Raw genomic sequence first — 17,048 nt, forward strand, 5'->3', positions numbered from 1 at the left:
GTGGAAGGATGTAAACAAAAAGAAAATCTCTGTGAACGACCCCACCCTGTATTCAATGCAGTGGACACGCCTGGGCCGGAGGAAAAGACCGCTGAAGCCAAACAAACACAACAAAGAAAATATGCAACTTTCAGCAAGTGGGTGGATAAATAATGATGTTGGACTGATAACAATAAGTGGTGTGACGTTGTATGGTTATTTAAAAACCCAGAACTTTTTAATGACTTGCACAATAAGCAGTCTGTGACATTACCATTATTTATTGGGTGTTTTTCACCCAGAGTGCGTCACTTTCCACAGCAATAACATGAGTTATCCCACTGGAAATCAAAGCCCAAACTCTGGCAGTGTTATCGCCAGTCTTCAAGCTATATACCATCACTAACTTTACATCACTTCCAAAGTTAAAACGGTACTCCTCACCAATATAATCCAAGCGAAAATACCCAGAGACAGATTCAGAATAAGGTTTTGTGGCAGTTTTTGAGTGTGGATGTGACGTGTATGCATGAAACAGGTGTGAAACTCACCTCAAAGTCCTCATGGGGGAACTGCAGCATGTCTCTGAGGACATCACTGAGGATTTGTGTCTTCCTCTGCACCAGCACATTTTCATAGTCAAGTGGCTCGATCACCTTCGGCTTTACCTGAAGAACACAGATAGAGCACTCTTTTAACACTGACATTTGATGCAAGTTGATGCAAGATGCAAAGACACAAGAGGAAATATACATGGCACGTGTCTTTTTTTGTTGTTGTTGAAACAGCATCCAACGACGACAACCAGTCAGACACAAACCAGGATGATGCTGTTAATGGCTGCTGATGCTGATGCCGAACACTGTCAAGCACCAAGCACCACTCACTTCCTCAACAAAGTTTCATCAGAGCTTCATCAGGGAAAAGTCACCGAATGATGGTGAAATTGGAGTTGATGTTTGGCACATATCTAATTTCAAGAAAAATACTAATACCCTGCAAGTGGTTTGTGAGCTGACGTCACTAAAATATAAACTAAGACCACATTTTGCTATTAAAGGTTATACTTAAATATTTGTGGTATGTTAATGGAAAATGAAAAATACACACAATGAGAAGAGAGAAGAAGACGTGAATATATGGCAGTGCTCTGCTGTCTTTGGTCAATCTGTATCACAGCGGAGTGCACACTTAGGAAGAACTTTATCTCTGTACGTGTTAAATACTGTATACTACAGTCAGGTGACCTGACCAACTAAGCACCAAGTCCAAGTCATAAGGCCCATTCACGCTGCCTCTTCAAGGTGGGAATGTAGTGCCATTACCTATCCTTGCTGTTCTGTATAAAAGGTACAGTCGCCAAGTGGGGGGGGGCAGAGTTGTCTTGCCTCCAGCAGCGGAGGTAAAAACAGTGCTGAATTGACATCTGTATAAAAGGAACAGCCAGCAGGATGGGATTGGTGGGAAGTGCTGACGACATGTTGTGTTTGCGACTGACTGCCAGGAGATTAAAAAGCAATTAGCAGCTAACTAAAAAAAGAACAGCAGCCAAAAATGTCTGCAAACTGGGGTGACAATGTGCTCCTGACCCTCCAAGGTGAGGACGAGATCAGCTGCAATATAACAGGGATGGTAAAAGATTGTTATGCCATTGTTTTGTTTAAAAAGCAATGCCAACGCATATGCTATATGTCACACCTAGAGGCTGATGCTGTTACACGTCCCGTCGTCATGCCTACTTTGCTTCCAGGATGCCAGCATACTAACTAAAATCATACACCTATAGCAACCTATAGCGTGATCTCTGTGGAGAAAGGGCCATATACTGCACAAAGACAGACAGCATGACTGATCCCAAAAACTGAAGCCAAATCCTTGAGATTGCTGTCTAACCCTGCCCCTTTCATGTTGGATGTGGGATGGAAATGGGCAAAACTGAAAAATTAAAGTACAAGTCAAATTATTTTTTTGATGGTTTCTGTCATTTAAGGTAGTTAAAGGTAGTTTTCTGATTTTAACTAGTTATTTCATGGAATAAAAATGGCATGTGACGTCATGGCTGACAGTTGTGATTTACTTAAAATTGGGTTGCGCAGGTGTAAGGGGTGGGACCTCAATACTACAGCTCCACCCCTTGATCACTACTGAACAGACTCTGGCTTCAAATGTCACCAGCCCAAGATGGCAGCGCTTATATCTGGTTTATTTGGCTTCATTTTTGTACAGTGGCAGAAATCCATAGTCTGAGCTTACAGAGTTTCCAAGGCAAATCCAACACATTAAGCACATACTATAACTGTGCACAGTAGCAGAGATTGTGTTGCACACTGACAGGCCTCTACAGCACAGTGAGCTTGATTGATCTAGCTGTACTGTCACACTGGGCTTTACCAACACGTGCTATCTGTTGGATTCACTGGGATAAATCCATCAGAGCTCCATCTGTCCAGAGCAAATGCATCCGCCTAGTAGTGGGAAGGTCTGGATGAGCTTATCCCTCCGTGAGAGCAAACATGCATGACATGTATGTCAAGGAAACAGTCACACTCCACTTCAATAAGAGGCACACAAAGGATAACACAATTATCCTCTACATTGTAAAACAAACCTCCATCATCCTCTTTTATCTTTTTATCATATTTGAGAAGAATCAGAAGTCAGTTTGCAAATGATGCGTTGCTTTGTAACTGACTCTCAAGAACAAATGTGACCATGCTATCAGAGGATGATTATGGATTTATGGTGCATCATGTCACAGTGTGCATACTATTAAAGTATTGACCCGCTAAACTCCAGTGGCCGAGTCTGGAGAGAGCTTATGCACCACTGCAAAGACAGTAGCCATTAGATGGAAAGTCAGCCGTCAACACTTCCAGTTGATGGGACGGGAGGATAAATCTCACAGCCAGGGAAATGGCAGAGTGCAAAATGAATAGTGACACATAGCCAGATTTCAGTGCTGAGCGACAGCGCAGCCCACATGTTGCCTCCACATCTGGGAGTGATAATACTAGTATGATCTCAGAGGGAGAGTCATGCATATTGACCTGCTAAAATATATGTTGTTACCAACCTTTGTTAATAACAGAATAGCTCACACTGAGGACACAGGGGGCAGGACCTTGTTTCTGTTTCAAGGACAAGGAGGGGATAGCAGGCCAGAGATGGTGCCACTGTGTCTGCCAGCTGAAGCAGGGCTGTGACATTATCAGTCAAACATTTATTCACAGCTTTGTCCGAACATAACACAAATGTAGATACAATTAAATACAGTCACACTTCAACGAGTTGCTTTTTCCACAGAAATAGATAAATGTAGAACAGACATTCAAATCAACATGGCAGGATGGTCGGCGCGGGGGCCATTTTTATGTGTACTGGTGAAATTACAAAATGTGACCAGGTTGGGGCTTGACGCGAAACTCTCAGCTGTTCTGAGCTGTTCTGAACTATTCTCGCTGTTTTATGGAATGACCATGCTGTAGCACAAAAATCACTAGGTTAGCGTTCGGGACAGATAATGGTTTAGGTTAAAATGAGCAACTCAAACACAGAACATGAAATCTTGGGGGTGTTTTCATGAATCTAGGGTCATGATCTAGACACGACCCTGTGGTAAGGTGAAGGCATGACCCACCCTACTCGGCCTTACTCTGCCTCTGATTAGCTTGCTCTGACATCCTTACCCTAACCCTGACCAGTCTCATCTCACTTCTCATGATTAAACCTTACCAATCCAACCAACAAAGGCTATGAGTACTAGCCAATCAGGCTATGCCTCTGCTACCCTAGGAAAAAAGCTGGTGACCCTGTGACTGCTGCGAGATGAGGAGGCAACCTCTGGTGCTAAGAATGGAAGTGCCAAAAACTACAGTTCTTTGAATGGCCACTTGAGGCTGGCACCAGTTTGGTCTCTATTGCTAATTTCAACATTCAGGACAACTGCAGGTGGTGAATTGTTTTTATAACTCACCCATTTACATTTTAGTAAGGCTTTAATGCACAATTGAGGGCGGGCCACTTTGAGTGACAGGCTGTCTGCCGATAGTGTTCTCGGCTTCTCAGTCAGATCCACCCCTTGTTCTTTCACAAGTCCACCCTCTCGCCCAAATATAGTCACTTGGCTGACATGCTGAATTTTTAAGTCCTGCTACAACACAACGCTGTAGTGAACAAATATGAGGCAGAAAGTAGCAACAATCCACTTTATAATTCATATTACCTGAAGACATGATTCACTTTAAATGTAATCTCTCAAGACAGATTCTGCAATTTACATCGTAGAATCTGTTGGCAGTCCTGTGTGAAAGACGACGGGGGCTTTAGCCAATCACAATGGAGGGGGCGGGGCCGAGACGTGCAGGTGTCCCCAGGAAATGTGTACCTACAGAAACAGCAAGCTCTGCACCCATAGCGACCGCTCCACCCAAAACGCTGTCTCGTCAACGTGAATTTTTTTTTTTTTTTTCCCAGTGGATGTCTGACAACATTATTGAGCTAACTGGAGTAGTTTCATGTCATATCCGTCAACGGGAGGCTTTTAACAGATGACGTTCTGATGTTAGCTTTGCTAACTGTCCCTGTCAGCTGCAGCCACTGATGCTTTCTAGACATCGTGATTTCCCATAACTAAATAAATACCACACATAGCAACACAAAACTGCTTCGCTAGCTCAATCATGTTGTAACTAAGATATCCGCTGGAAAAAGTAATTTATTTACGGACCGTTTATTGAGTTATTACCTTATTTTTATACAGTCTATGGTTATTACAGACACCGCTAACGGCTAACGTTAACAGCTAACGGTTAGCCCAGCTAATCTATGATAACCACGTTAATTACAAAACGTGCACACAGAAATAGTAACGTTTGTTCAATCATTGTGTTTATAGACTTAACAAACATCAGGTTAGTCTACACGGTGGTATAGTGACGTGAAAAATGTGATATATAGCTAAACTCTGCTGGTTTTCTACCAGAAGTATTTGTAAACAACATGGCGATTCCCTGGTGGCACCGCCAGAAGTGAAGGAAGTGAGCAATCACTGAGGCCCCTGCACTTCCACTCCGGGCTGTGCCTCCAGAGGTAAAGGAAGAAAAAAAAAAGTTTTGTTTTTTTTTTTACAGATGGATTTCCAGATTGCTTTAAATGTAACAAGATGTAACCCTCACTATAACCTTAAGCGCCAAAAACACTTCAAAGCTAGCTTAATGCTAACCTAGCATTTTCTTCTGGGCCTCCACTCCCAGACCAAGAAGCAAAGAGGGCTAATTGTGGACTGATGTGTAGGGGTTGTGGGTGAGTTATGTAGGTGGTGGGCAGGTCTCATAGCCTGCAACAGCTAAGTAGGTATAGCTGCAGCTGGAGCAGCTAACATCCATTAAAAAAAGACTTGTGGCAAATCGCAGACTCACTAAAGTGGTGTTTTGCAGGAATGACGCAGTGGAGCAGTACGAAGCATGGAAAGTCGTTTTTTTGTGCACTAACTCTGAAGCAGAATTGAGGATTGCAGGATTTAATCATTTTATATTCTCACTGGTAAGTCATCAAATTCTATTCATTAGTATCTGGAACTAGTGGGTGTAGCACGCTTTACGGCCCTTCTGATGTGTGTTGTCACCATAACAACTAACACCATTTTACTTTGAACCACTTGTAGTCAAATAACCACTGCAAACTGTTCAGTGTCCGTTCTACCCTCATTACATTCCTGTTTTTTCCTCTCTACCATGAGAGAGAAGAAGCTGCTGCTCACCTGTCTACACGCAGGACAGGTAAGTCAGGAAGGAATTAAAGATGCCTGAGTGATAAGATGCCCTTGGTTGTGTCTGTGTCTTGCTTGAATCAACCTAAAATCTCTATACACAATGAAAGCTTAAGAACACCATGTACACACAAAACACTGACAGTGAAATGCAGGTAGACAAACCAGGCAAATTAACAAACACCTGAGAGGGTCAGAGGTGAGAAGAGTCACTTCACCAAAATAGTCTTTCACTGTCCAAATACCCACTGAAACCAAAAACACCCGCTATAAAAATATGACTGATATTTAAAGTAGCTGCTTAAAGATTTGACCCCACTGGTGCCCTCGTCTCACCAGTGATGATCCCTGACCCCACTCTGCTGACTGGTGTTTCACTCCAAACCCCTCTGGGCTCTTCAACATTGCTTTGTCAGTGGTCAGTGAAGGTGGTCAACCACATAGTACACTCAGCACTGAGTAAGAACATGAACATGCACAAGCAAGAGTTGTGTCATTCCCTCTCATGCTCTTTTGAAAACACTTTCTGACTTTATGTCTTACAGACTGAAAATAAAACGTTCCATAAACCATTCTGAATACAGTATAAAAATAAAAAAGGACCAGAACAATGCATGTTTTACATCTGTGTAATTAAGTCAGCAAACACGCAGTCATCCCTGGAAAGCCCATAAAGCGGAGACGTATGAAGCCATCTCTTCCACTCCCTCTCCGCAGTGATCTAGCAGCTGTTAAGCTGCAGCACCCACTCCTCCCATCACTGCACCCTCTCACAGCAGTGAACAATGGTGCTGTGTAGTGCCTCTCCGCTAACTGATACATGCTACCGTCTACTTCACACGGCTCTAGAGATCCATCCACTGGACACCTTCAACGCACGGCAGGAAATTATCACAGTCGTCGGGGTTGACTTTTGAGCCAAATAAAATGTTTTACAAGCCAATGTCATCTTGAAGAATAAACTGGAGGAAACAGTGCACTGCTGCCCTCCAGGTGGTAAAGTTCAACATTCCTCCCTGCTACGTGCTAACCTTGCATATTTTGAATGTGGGTTGGCAATGTTGTGTTTAATGAAAGAGATGACAAGAGTGAAGCAGCGCAGACGCTCACATGACACCTGCCTCTGGACTTTATGACTGTGGTTAACCTTTGGAGCGCTGCACACTGTAAGATGGACTCTGACAAGCCAAAAAAGACTTTTTTTTAACACATTAAGTTTCACATGTCTTTATATAAAAGCTCTTCTGAATGACTTACCACCACCTGTGGCACCGCATCTACCTCAGTCTCAGCTGCGGCCAAGCTCTTGTACTGCTGAGGACTCTCAATGACCAGCTCCTTCTTCGGAGCTTTACTAGCCCTGCCTTGCATTGTCAACAGCTGTGGTAAGAGCTATATTCCAAAGAGAAGCGGACAGCCAGCATATCCAAAGGAGAAAAATCCTAGTGCTGGAAAAAAAAGTTTGGGAAGTTTGTATTTCTCCTGACAGACTCGTGCTCACACCCTCCCTCCTCAGCCTGCTCTGTGTGTCTGAGAGCAGTGGACTCACACCCAGGCTGAGGAGATGGCCCCTCCTACACTCAGCTGTGCTGCCTGGGGAAGTTAAACACCCTCACACACACACACACACACACACACACACAATGAAGATATCTGAACCCACACTATCCACCTGCACGGTGACACAGGGTTGACAAAGGCAAACAAAAGATACACATTCCTCAAGTATTACAGTGTGGTCAGTGACTGTCCACGCCTTGTGTGGGACAGCTGAAATAAGAGCTGGCTTAAGTTTTATCAGGAGGAACAAGCCAGGAGAGAATGGGACAACAATGGGGCACTTGGTGTCACAGCATTCAAAGAAACCACCCAAGTGTCTGCAGAATACATACAGTATGCGGGCACCAAGATTCAAATCAACTGCAGCGATTTAGAAGTGAATTTCTGTGTAAACATCACAGATAAGCTGCCAGACTGAGATCATCAGATTGCACTTCAGAGACAACATGTACAAATCTTGACCCACATTAACTGCTAAAGACTGAAGACCAGATCATTACATTATGTTATGTGACTCAGCAGTGTTGCACTGTAAATCAAATTAGTCATTACAAACTGTGACAGTCAACATTAGTCACTGAAGTCTTCACTGCTGGCTCTGATTCCGCTGTATGACTGCAGCTGAGATAGGAACTGTTAGTAATCACAAAGCTTGAGATTAGCCCCAGCTTCTGTCTTGCTGCTTGTTGATGCAACTGCTTGAGGGGCATTCCAACAAGACGCAGCCCCAGTCAACCCACCGAAGAGTGGGCCCGACCTACAGATTCCTCAGTGGGCCACAACAGGGGAGGATGTTATCTTTTCACGCCTGCATCTAAGCTTAAGGGCGAGGGGGGACGGGCCAGGTCAGCTGCTCCTCTCCCACAGTCACATGCCTCTACTGTATGGGCCCCACACAGGGATCGGTGTTAACGGTCAAAATGAACTAATGAACAATGAACTAATCAAATGGATGTTGAACAACAGAATTCTATAAAATGCAAACACCATATGCTTATATATCATCTCAATACAGCTCCAGTGAAAATCAGAAAACCGTAATACTGATGATTTGTCAATTAACATAAAAAATATTCAGCCAAGCAAAAGTTGAGTTTTGGTAAGTTGGTCAGGTAAAACAAAACTTCTGAAAATGTCATCTTTCACTCTGGGAAATTGTGATAGCCATTTTTTTTCCCAGAATTTTTTGATATTTACGGACTAAATGTTTCTAGACATAGATGAAACACAACTGATTATTAAAAAAATAATTGGTAGATTAACTGATGATGAAATTTTAGAGAGCTGCAGCCCTAATTACAGTCAGCTTTTAGTCCAACATATTCACAAGACCTCAGCCAGCCCTCCACGCTTAATCTAAAACCCAAACACCCCACCTCTTCCCAAATCGACCTACTACAGTTGACTTGTCATGGAACACCGTCGCCTCAGGCTAGGCTCTATGAAATAGTTAAAGCTCGGGCAGGCTATTTAATTTTGGTGTCATTAGACAAAAATCCCATAAAGAAAACTTTAAGATGTCTGAGAGAAAACTAGACTTCGGCATGTCGTTTGCTTGGCTCCGTTTTCAGGCTGACCAGTGACTTTGGCCAATTACAGGCCATTTCAGAGAGAGAGCAGCTATCAATCATGTCAATCACTGCTTGTGAACTGAGGTCAAACTGTCAAACTAGGCAGCGCTGATCAAATATGAACCAAGATTCCGTTACTGCATTACCTATGTCTAGCCTCAAATGTTTTCAGAAACATATTTTAGTGTACTGTTCAGCTGTAAACTGACAAAGATTGTGAGCTGGCCACCATGTTGGATACAGTTGAGCCAAAATAAAGCACTGCCCAGAGACAAGGTCAAACTTTCCCATTTTACAGCTAAACAGTACACTAAAATATGTTTCTGAAAACATTTGAGGCAAGAAATAGGCAATTCAGTCACAGAATCTTGGTTCATATTTGATCAGCGCTGCCCATGGGTGCAGATCTGATGACAAGTTTGGGGGGGACACAATCAATTGTGATTTTTTTTTCAATTGCACGAGTGCAAATCATGCCCACAGAGCACTTGAGATAGCCAGCATATTTCACGATTTCATAGAGGCTCATCACCATCACCAAGTCATTCAAAAAGCACTACAAAGAGAATCATATGCTTATCTTTACTCTTTATTTCTCTTAAACAGCCAGTAGTACATGGAACCAGCCATCACCCTCCTTTTCACTGCTTCGCTGTTAGTTAATGCTACTTCTAGTTTCAGGGTCTCAGGCATGTTATGTCCACTCACGTTCTCATCTCTCGCCTCTCACGGATTCCCATTTCTCCTCATCATCTTCCCTTTCTCCCAGTATATAGGACTACTGTATACATTTGTTCAATTTCAATCATTTAAGCTATTTAGAATTGGGGGGGACAATTTGTGTTTTTCAGAATTTTGGGGGGACATGTCCCCCCCATCCCCCCCGGGATCTGCACCCATGGCGCTGCCGTTTGACATGACTACAGTTCAAGAGCCCTGATCAATACGATTGACAGCTGTATTAGACACTTCTTGATTCTGACAAGTTGTTTTTGAGATTCTTGCAAATGCCATTAGGAGCACTAGGAGCAGAGGAACAGTACAGATTATGTGCCTCGTGTATTGTCAGGATAGAGGGACAGTTATAAAAAAACAACTTTTTTTGTCATGTTTGCTGAATAAAGTTACCTGCTGTAGCTTTAAATACTAAGCTTTTCAGTTTTGGCTTCAATCTACACTATAAACATGGCCAACATAATCTGCATAGCAGTTACCTGCTCGTTGTTGAACATTTTGTTCTCTTACTCTGTTATCAGGTAATATCAAAATAGGAGGTCAAGTTATACAAGTGTTGTCATCTACACAGTATAAAATAAAAGTTCAGTCAAATACTCCATAACCAGAATGTCAGATTTCACTCTTGCTGTGAGCCAGCGGTTGTGATTTAGTGGTTAGATTGAAGGCAGGTGTGTTTGGGTGTGTCTCCACTCTGTGGTCTACTTATGCCACAAGCAGCAAACTCTGCTGGCTCATGCTCATGCTGGTACTGCATGCATGGGAAATATAAGTGGATATCACAATGATAAAATTAAGGGCACTCATTCTGTTTCTCTGTGTGCAGGTGAAGGTCTGCTCCAGGTGCTGCAGGTGGACATGTAAAGTTGTGAACTGGCCGAGTCCTCAGACTGTGAGCCCTTTTTATGCAAATAAGCCTCACTGCAAAAACACTCCAATTCACACAGATCAGTGCTGACAGCCATGCACAGTTACACTGAAATTATTTGCATCTTTAGAGAGTTGGTGGAGAGTGAAGGTATGCGATTGAAAACCCTATCAACACTAATAGCCAAATACTAAGTTTAAATTCCTTGCCTGCAGTTTTGAGGAATGCCTCTGCACCTCCTCGGCATAGACCTGTTGCTCACACTCAGAAAGGTTGAGTTTTCTTTTTCTCTCTGCTATTGTTCTGCTGACTGAGTTCTTGGTGCAAAGGCAACATTTATTCTTTGCCACATGGATAATTGCAATCAGACGCAAACAAAGGGCAAATTATACTCAGCTTCAAAACTTTATGGGTGTGTTTGCGCTGTAGTGTGCTGCTTGAGTAATTAGAATAGCGCAACAAGCTCCAGGGGGCACCAGGATATCCCCAATTTCCCCTTACCTTAGCCTAACGTGAACCCGATCACAGCCCTCACCCCAATCACTGAGGGCAACTCTACAGTAAACACTTTTCCAAGAGGAAACAGACTTTGACACAAGATCAGGTCACTCTTGTCCGGCGCATTATGATGCACACACTGATGACAGCATACGAAAAGTTGACGATGACATGAACTGCCCTCTGGCATAGATCCAGATCAGCATACCTTGATCTATGCGGAGATTGTGTGAGTGTTTAAGGGGAATAAGCTGATCCTGCGTGTCAGGTGGAAGCTCCATAGTGGAAAGAGTTACAAATCATCCTGAGGGCGGGTTTTAAGAGCAGCAAAGTGAGCCGTCAAACACTTCCTGACTCAGATAACTGTGTGGTTTTCAATCATGTTTCTAATGTAATATACACAACACTGTTGAAATGAAACACTTACACTTCATACCGTAAATAACAAGCAGGTGCTTTCCGGAAAACTTCAAATTTGGTGAGATAAGAAACATCAACTTTTCTATGAACTATATTTCATTGGATGTTTATCATAACCAGAGTTCCAGTTTGGATACTCACTGCAGATAGTGTACTCCTCCCCCTCCTCTAACCACAATCCTCAGGCCAATTTTATCTTCCTATCTTTTTAAAACACGTTTGTTTACTGTATCACACTCTCTGACTTATGCAATGGTTAAACACTCTTTCACTGAATCACTCAATTTAATCCAGGAAGTCATTTTACACTCTGGCCAACCAGACTCTGCAGGAACAACGGCAGACACTTCACTGTTCAATAAAAATGTAATTCAGTGGACTATCCATTCAGCTACTCTAAAGCACACAGACAATGATAACCCACTGGCATCATTGGACATTTTCTTTAATGCACTTAATTGTGCATGGCGAGTAATGCTACATTACAAGTACAAGATGTTTAACTTTGATCTCTGAGTTTGTACAAAGGCAGACTTCCTCTCCCAGACATCTCATATCTGCAGTGAGAGATAACCAGCTTCAAAGAGACTTTGTACACTGCACAGCCCTGGAACATGATTCCCAAGTGACAACTAAATGTTGGTGTGGCACAGTGCTTAAATTAAATTCAGACCTTGCAATGTTATGCAGATTAATCCATGGAAACCAATACAAATGTATTTCTCTGGGGCAAGCTGGCATTCGGGTCTCAGCAGGAAGGCCCACTGAGCCTTTTTAGTGGCAGAACAAACACTTGTGTTGAGCAACAAAATGTTCCAGCAGTCAGAAACAGACCAACAGGATGTTTTGGAAAGTGTATTCTGCTTGAATACAGTTCAGTGTAAATGAATATGTACAGAAAGAGACTGTTTCATTGATGACTACACACACAGGAATGAAAAGCAACTATAGGCTGGGCAGTGATTCATAGGTCTGGAACTGGGCTAAAACCAATCAAAACCAGAATGTAATTTAAAAGATATAATTCATTAAAACATTGTTTTTTTCCTATAAAGACATTTAAAGGGCTCTAACACACCAAGCCAACAGTCTGGAGTTGGTCCATGCCTGTCCATCGGTGAGCATCTGTCTCCTGAGTTTGTGTGGTGTGTCTGCACCTATGGGACTAGTTATCCTTGTCGCCTGTTTTTTGGGTGATTCAGCATGTTGAATTTGCATCAGACATGGTGAAACCCGTTGATGCGTACAATCACTCAGGCAGTTGAATTTCGTGCAAGAGAAGAGAAACAGAAGTGAGGAAAGTAAACAAAAAGCTGAAGTCAAGATGAAGTGAGATCAAAACAAACGTGGCATGTTTGGGATTACTTTTTTAGCCTTTGAGCTCTTGAGCTGAAAGTATTTGTGATTTTTGTGTTATTGTTCTATGGAGACAATTTGTCTCAATATTATTTGTGTGAACGGATCCAGAATCTCTGTGTTAATGTGTAATCTCTAAATATAAAACACATTCAACAAAAAAGAAAAAACCCAAACAAATTCCACAAAAAAAATCTGTAAGAATAAATTTACTAATCAATGAAAAACGCGAATATCTTCATAACATTCACAACTCTCAAAAAGATATCTATGAATCCAGTTTTTATTTGTGAATCTTAATTTTACACTTGCAGATTTGCATTTTATGCCCACAAAAAACATTTTAGTCCATTTACAAATCTCTTTCATATTTACAGATTACACATCAACACACGGATAAATGATCTTATCCCACGAGTAATATTAAGACAAATCTATCTCCATACTGTTCGCCATTACACGGTGAATATTGTTTTATCTCTCAACACATTGTTAAAGTGCTAACTGACTAACTAACGTCTTGAATCCGTCGTGACAGTCGTCTGGTTTCCCTTTCTTAACAAGGAACACAGACTACCACCACCTGCCGCTATAGTGAGATATTTCCTCTCCTGCAGGCACTGAACGTACATGTGGCTGGCTGTTGGCTGTAATCTTTGCAGTGTGTTCAGGTGCAACTTTTTGGCTGGGCCACAGGCGGCGTGAGGCAATGCAACAGTCGGCCTTCGACGCCACTAGTTCTCTGATGTTGTTTTTGGTTTGTTTGGGCCTTAAGACTTATGTTGGTTTTAATTACGTGTCAACACTGAGTCATTTTGTGAAAAACTGGAAAAAAGAGGCTAACCAAGGAATTAATTTAGATTCACTCTGCCACATCATCTTGCACCATAATCAAATTATGCAATTTGTCTTGATATAATTATACACAACACAAATAATTTTGATTTAAGTGATGTTGCACAGTCAAAACTGGTTTACACAACATATGTCAGAGTGTAATAAAACTCCTTACATCTCCACCCTTGATGCAATGCTGAAGAAACTCACTATAGGAAGATATTTGTCAAAAGTATTTAAGTATACTGCTGTATCCAGTACATTGTAATACCTTAGTGTCCATAGTGTCCAGATTTGCACTTTTCCCCTCATTCCAGTTTGTTTGTTATCATTGTGCAATCTTTTACACACATTTTTAAAATGTTTCCACATCTGTCAAGTTGTAATTCTCAGCCTGGACAGGACTATGACTGGGCTTCTTGCTTACATAACAAAGGCCTGATGCAATCATCAGGCCTTCCCAGCATTAGCCAAAGCAAAACAGGGTGTAGCCTGGAATGTAACAAAAACACAGCCCACCGCCCCGCTACAGCAGCGCCACCAGGACTCACCATCCTGCAGCTTGTTTTCAGTCCATCCCCCAGAGAGTAGTGAACTGTGAGCTGAGATTTTAACATGGAGGTAATAATGACAGCGTCTACACCCTCTGTTAATAACATTACTATAGTAGTACATGAGATTAATAGTATCAAAATAACAGGATGTAATCACGAGGCAAAGACAGTCGTCTCACACAAGAGTCTCCAACAGCAGTACACACAGTAATAAAATCTAAAAATATATCATTGTTACAATACTCAGCGCTAATAGAGGTCGAGAGATGAGACTTCAGGATGCCTTCATTGATCAGTACAACCCGTAAATGTAACAAACAGTATCAAATATGAATAACGTTGCTGTCGAATCTGTGGGAAAACTCTCACTGCTGTTGCCAGTATGTCTATTAAGTTCATGAGTGCTGGAGATAATGGTCCAGTCTATCAGTCAGCAAGTGAGCAACACATGCAAACACACACATTAATGCAGTGATGTCTGGAGCCCCCCTTAGAGCAATGTCAGGGTGGCTGAAACATCTCAAAAGTAGGAAGCAATCACCAAGAAAAACAACCCTGTCGCCAGGCAAAGTGTACTGTTGTTTTACTGTAAATCCATTAAGTGAAAACGTGAAGGCTGTGAGAAGGGTGAGCTTATTGGTTGTCAATGTCCTCAGGGATGTGATGGTGGTGTAATTCTGGTTATCTGTAAAATGTTACACCGTTAGAGATGTGAAGATGTATGTAAACATTTGAACTGCACTTATTTGATTGTAATATGGAGGACGAAAAGTGGCTTAATCATCAATAAATAAATAAAATAAATAAATACAAAAATATTAAAATAAAACACTACCTAACACAAATTAAATTTAAAAAGCCTCCTGTGGAGAGCTGTTTCAAATTATCATTATGTGACATCTATACCTAATAAAATGAACTATGAATTGCGCAGTGTTAGTTCAGGCAGGACGCAACGTCAAGCTCACATCCCTGCCACATCAGTTGATCTCAAACAGCCAATCAACTGATGGAGCAGCTGACTGATGGAAGGAAAGTCAGCTGATAGATCACATGATTCCTTTCTATGCAACCAATTGGCAAATCTCATTCAGGGCGCCCTATTTAAACTGCTCTGGCTGCCTACTGTTGCTGCTTCCTCTGCAAGCTGCTTTGTAACCCACCTCCACCCCAGCTCCTCCTTTTCATGCTGTGTCTGACTTATCAATGTCATTTCTGTTTGTCATTGATGCTGCTCTGTTCGTTTCCCGGGGGGTCTTTGCTGCTGCTTTCCTTGCCTTAGGCTTTCTATGTAGGTGCGTGGAAGGGCAGAGAGGTGTGCTCTCTCTGCCTCAGGCTTTCCTTGTTTTCAAGTGGAATGGCAAAGAGGTTTGCTCCTGCCGCCTTATGGCTTTCCACGTCGGCACATGGAAGGGCAGAGAGGTGTGCTTCTGCGCCGTGGGCTTTCCATGTAGGCGCAGGCAACAGCAGGGAGGTGTGCTCTCTCCGCCTTAGCCTTTCCATGTAGGCGTGTGGAAAGGGCTTTCTGCGTAGGCCTAAGACAGGCAGAGAGGCCCCAGAACAGAACCATACCGCCAAATTAAATACTGCAAATGGAAATAAAGTTTGCTTTGACTAAAATGGTCCTCATTGAACTATAAATTTTTAAAAAAATATTGAAAAGAAGTTTGAAAATTATGAAATAAACCATTAAACAAACCCATACATTAAAAAAGGCTGAATTAAATCCTCGCTTTATAGAGAGGTTGGGACCACCTACATCATTAACATACAGACTAAGAAATAAATACATAGCGAAATGTAGAAAATATAGGAGAAGTAGAAGTAAAGAAATACAGTGAAGACATTTATTCATTTTCAGATACATTACAATAATTAATAGATTAATTTATTTTATGTATTTAGTTATTGATGCTTTCATCCTCCATATAATAAGGCTCAAATTTCACAATGGCATATTAAACACACATGTTCAAACCAAGAGCATGACACATTGAGTCAAGGAGGAAAGGAGAGCATTAGTCAAGTAATGCAATCTTTTAAACTGATTTAATCTGTAAATACTTTCTGATTGATGACATGTTGAGCTGGTTAAGTATTTCAACAACTTCCTCAAACAAGGAACTTATAAACATAGCATCACTGACTCATTAGATATGGTTCATTAAAAGGAAAACCATCACAGGTCTTAGCTAGAGGCATTACCCAAACATCATCGGATCAAAGGCGCTTTTATCTGTGACCAAGCTGACGCCACCACTTTCTCCTTCTTTCCCTGCAACAACATTCCTCTGATAAAACCAGCAGACACCTCAGTGCTTTGGTTACAGCATTCAACATTTAATTGAAATAAAGGAAGGAAACTGAACGTTTGTGGAAGCAAAGAATGACTAACCCTGAAAGGTGTTCTTGGAGAGCAAGTGCGAAGCATGACACTATTGAATCACAATGGCATACACACTGTTGCATTATATCGAATCAGGGACCCTTATTCCTGAAGGCAGATCGCTTCCTGAGGAAAATGAGATGAGAGTTTCCATGAGGAAGGAAAAGGCAGAGCTGTTGCAATCAGCGAGTGAAATAACAGAGGGGTGAAAAAGCCAAAACAGGTCGTTTAATTACTTACTCTGTGCCTAGAGAGTACAGATCAGCCTCCCACAGGCAGCTTTGTCTGTGAGTGTGTGTGTGCCTGGCCTTTACCCCCATTAGCTCTGTTTTAAATTCCCAGAAATAATGACCTGCTGCAATCAGAAGGAATTAAAAGGGCAAACATAATGTTGGATATCTTTTTATAACCAGGCCTAATGGATTAAAAAGGTGCAAGCAGTGATGAGGGACAACATCCCGTACATTAAGGACTGTGTGTGCTGCTTTCTAATTTCAGATATTCTCATTGAAAGACA

General features: G+C 41.9%; 1 protein-coding gene across 4 annotated transcripts in view; it reads right to left on the reverse strand.

Annotated features, from left to right (window-relative positions):
- LOC125899181 (dedicator of cytokinesis protein 9-like) overlaps window positions 1–17,048 on the reverse strand; it is a 128,114-nt gene that overhangs the window by 67,946 nt on the left and 43,120 nt on the right. For 2 of the 4 annotated variants that reach the window (XM_049593259.1, XM_049593258.1), the window contains exons 1-2: window positions 7,004–7,283; window positions 531–647 (exon numbers count right to left, since the gene is read on the reverse strand). In XM_049593259.1, the coding sequence (XP_049449216.1) occupies window positions 531–647; window positions 7,004–7,117 (231 nt within the window). In that variant the 5' untranslated portion in view covers window positions 7,118–7,283. Of the gene's footprint in view, window positions 1–530; window positions 648–7,003; window positions 7,284–17,048 lie in introns of those variants that run through there. The other 2 variants (XM_049593256.1, XM_049593255.1) reach the window with 1 other exon arrangement.

Source organism: Epinephelus fuscoguttatus, linkage group LG13 (genome assembly GCF_011397635.1).
Source record: "Epinephelus fuscoguttatus linkage group LG13, E.fuscoguttatus.final_Chr_v1".
Classification (NCBI taxonomy): domain Eukaryota; kingdom Metazoa; phylum Chordata; class Actinopteri; order Perciformes; family Serranidae; genus Epinephelus; species Epinephelus fuscoguttatus.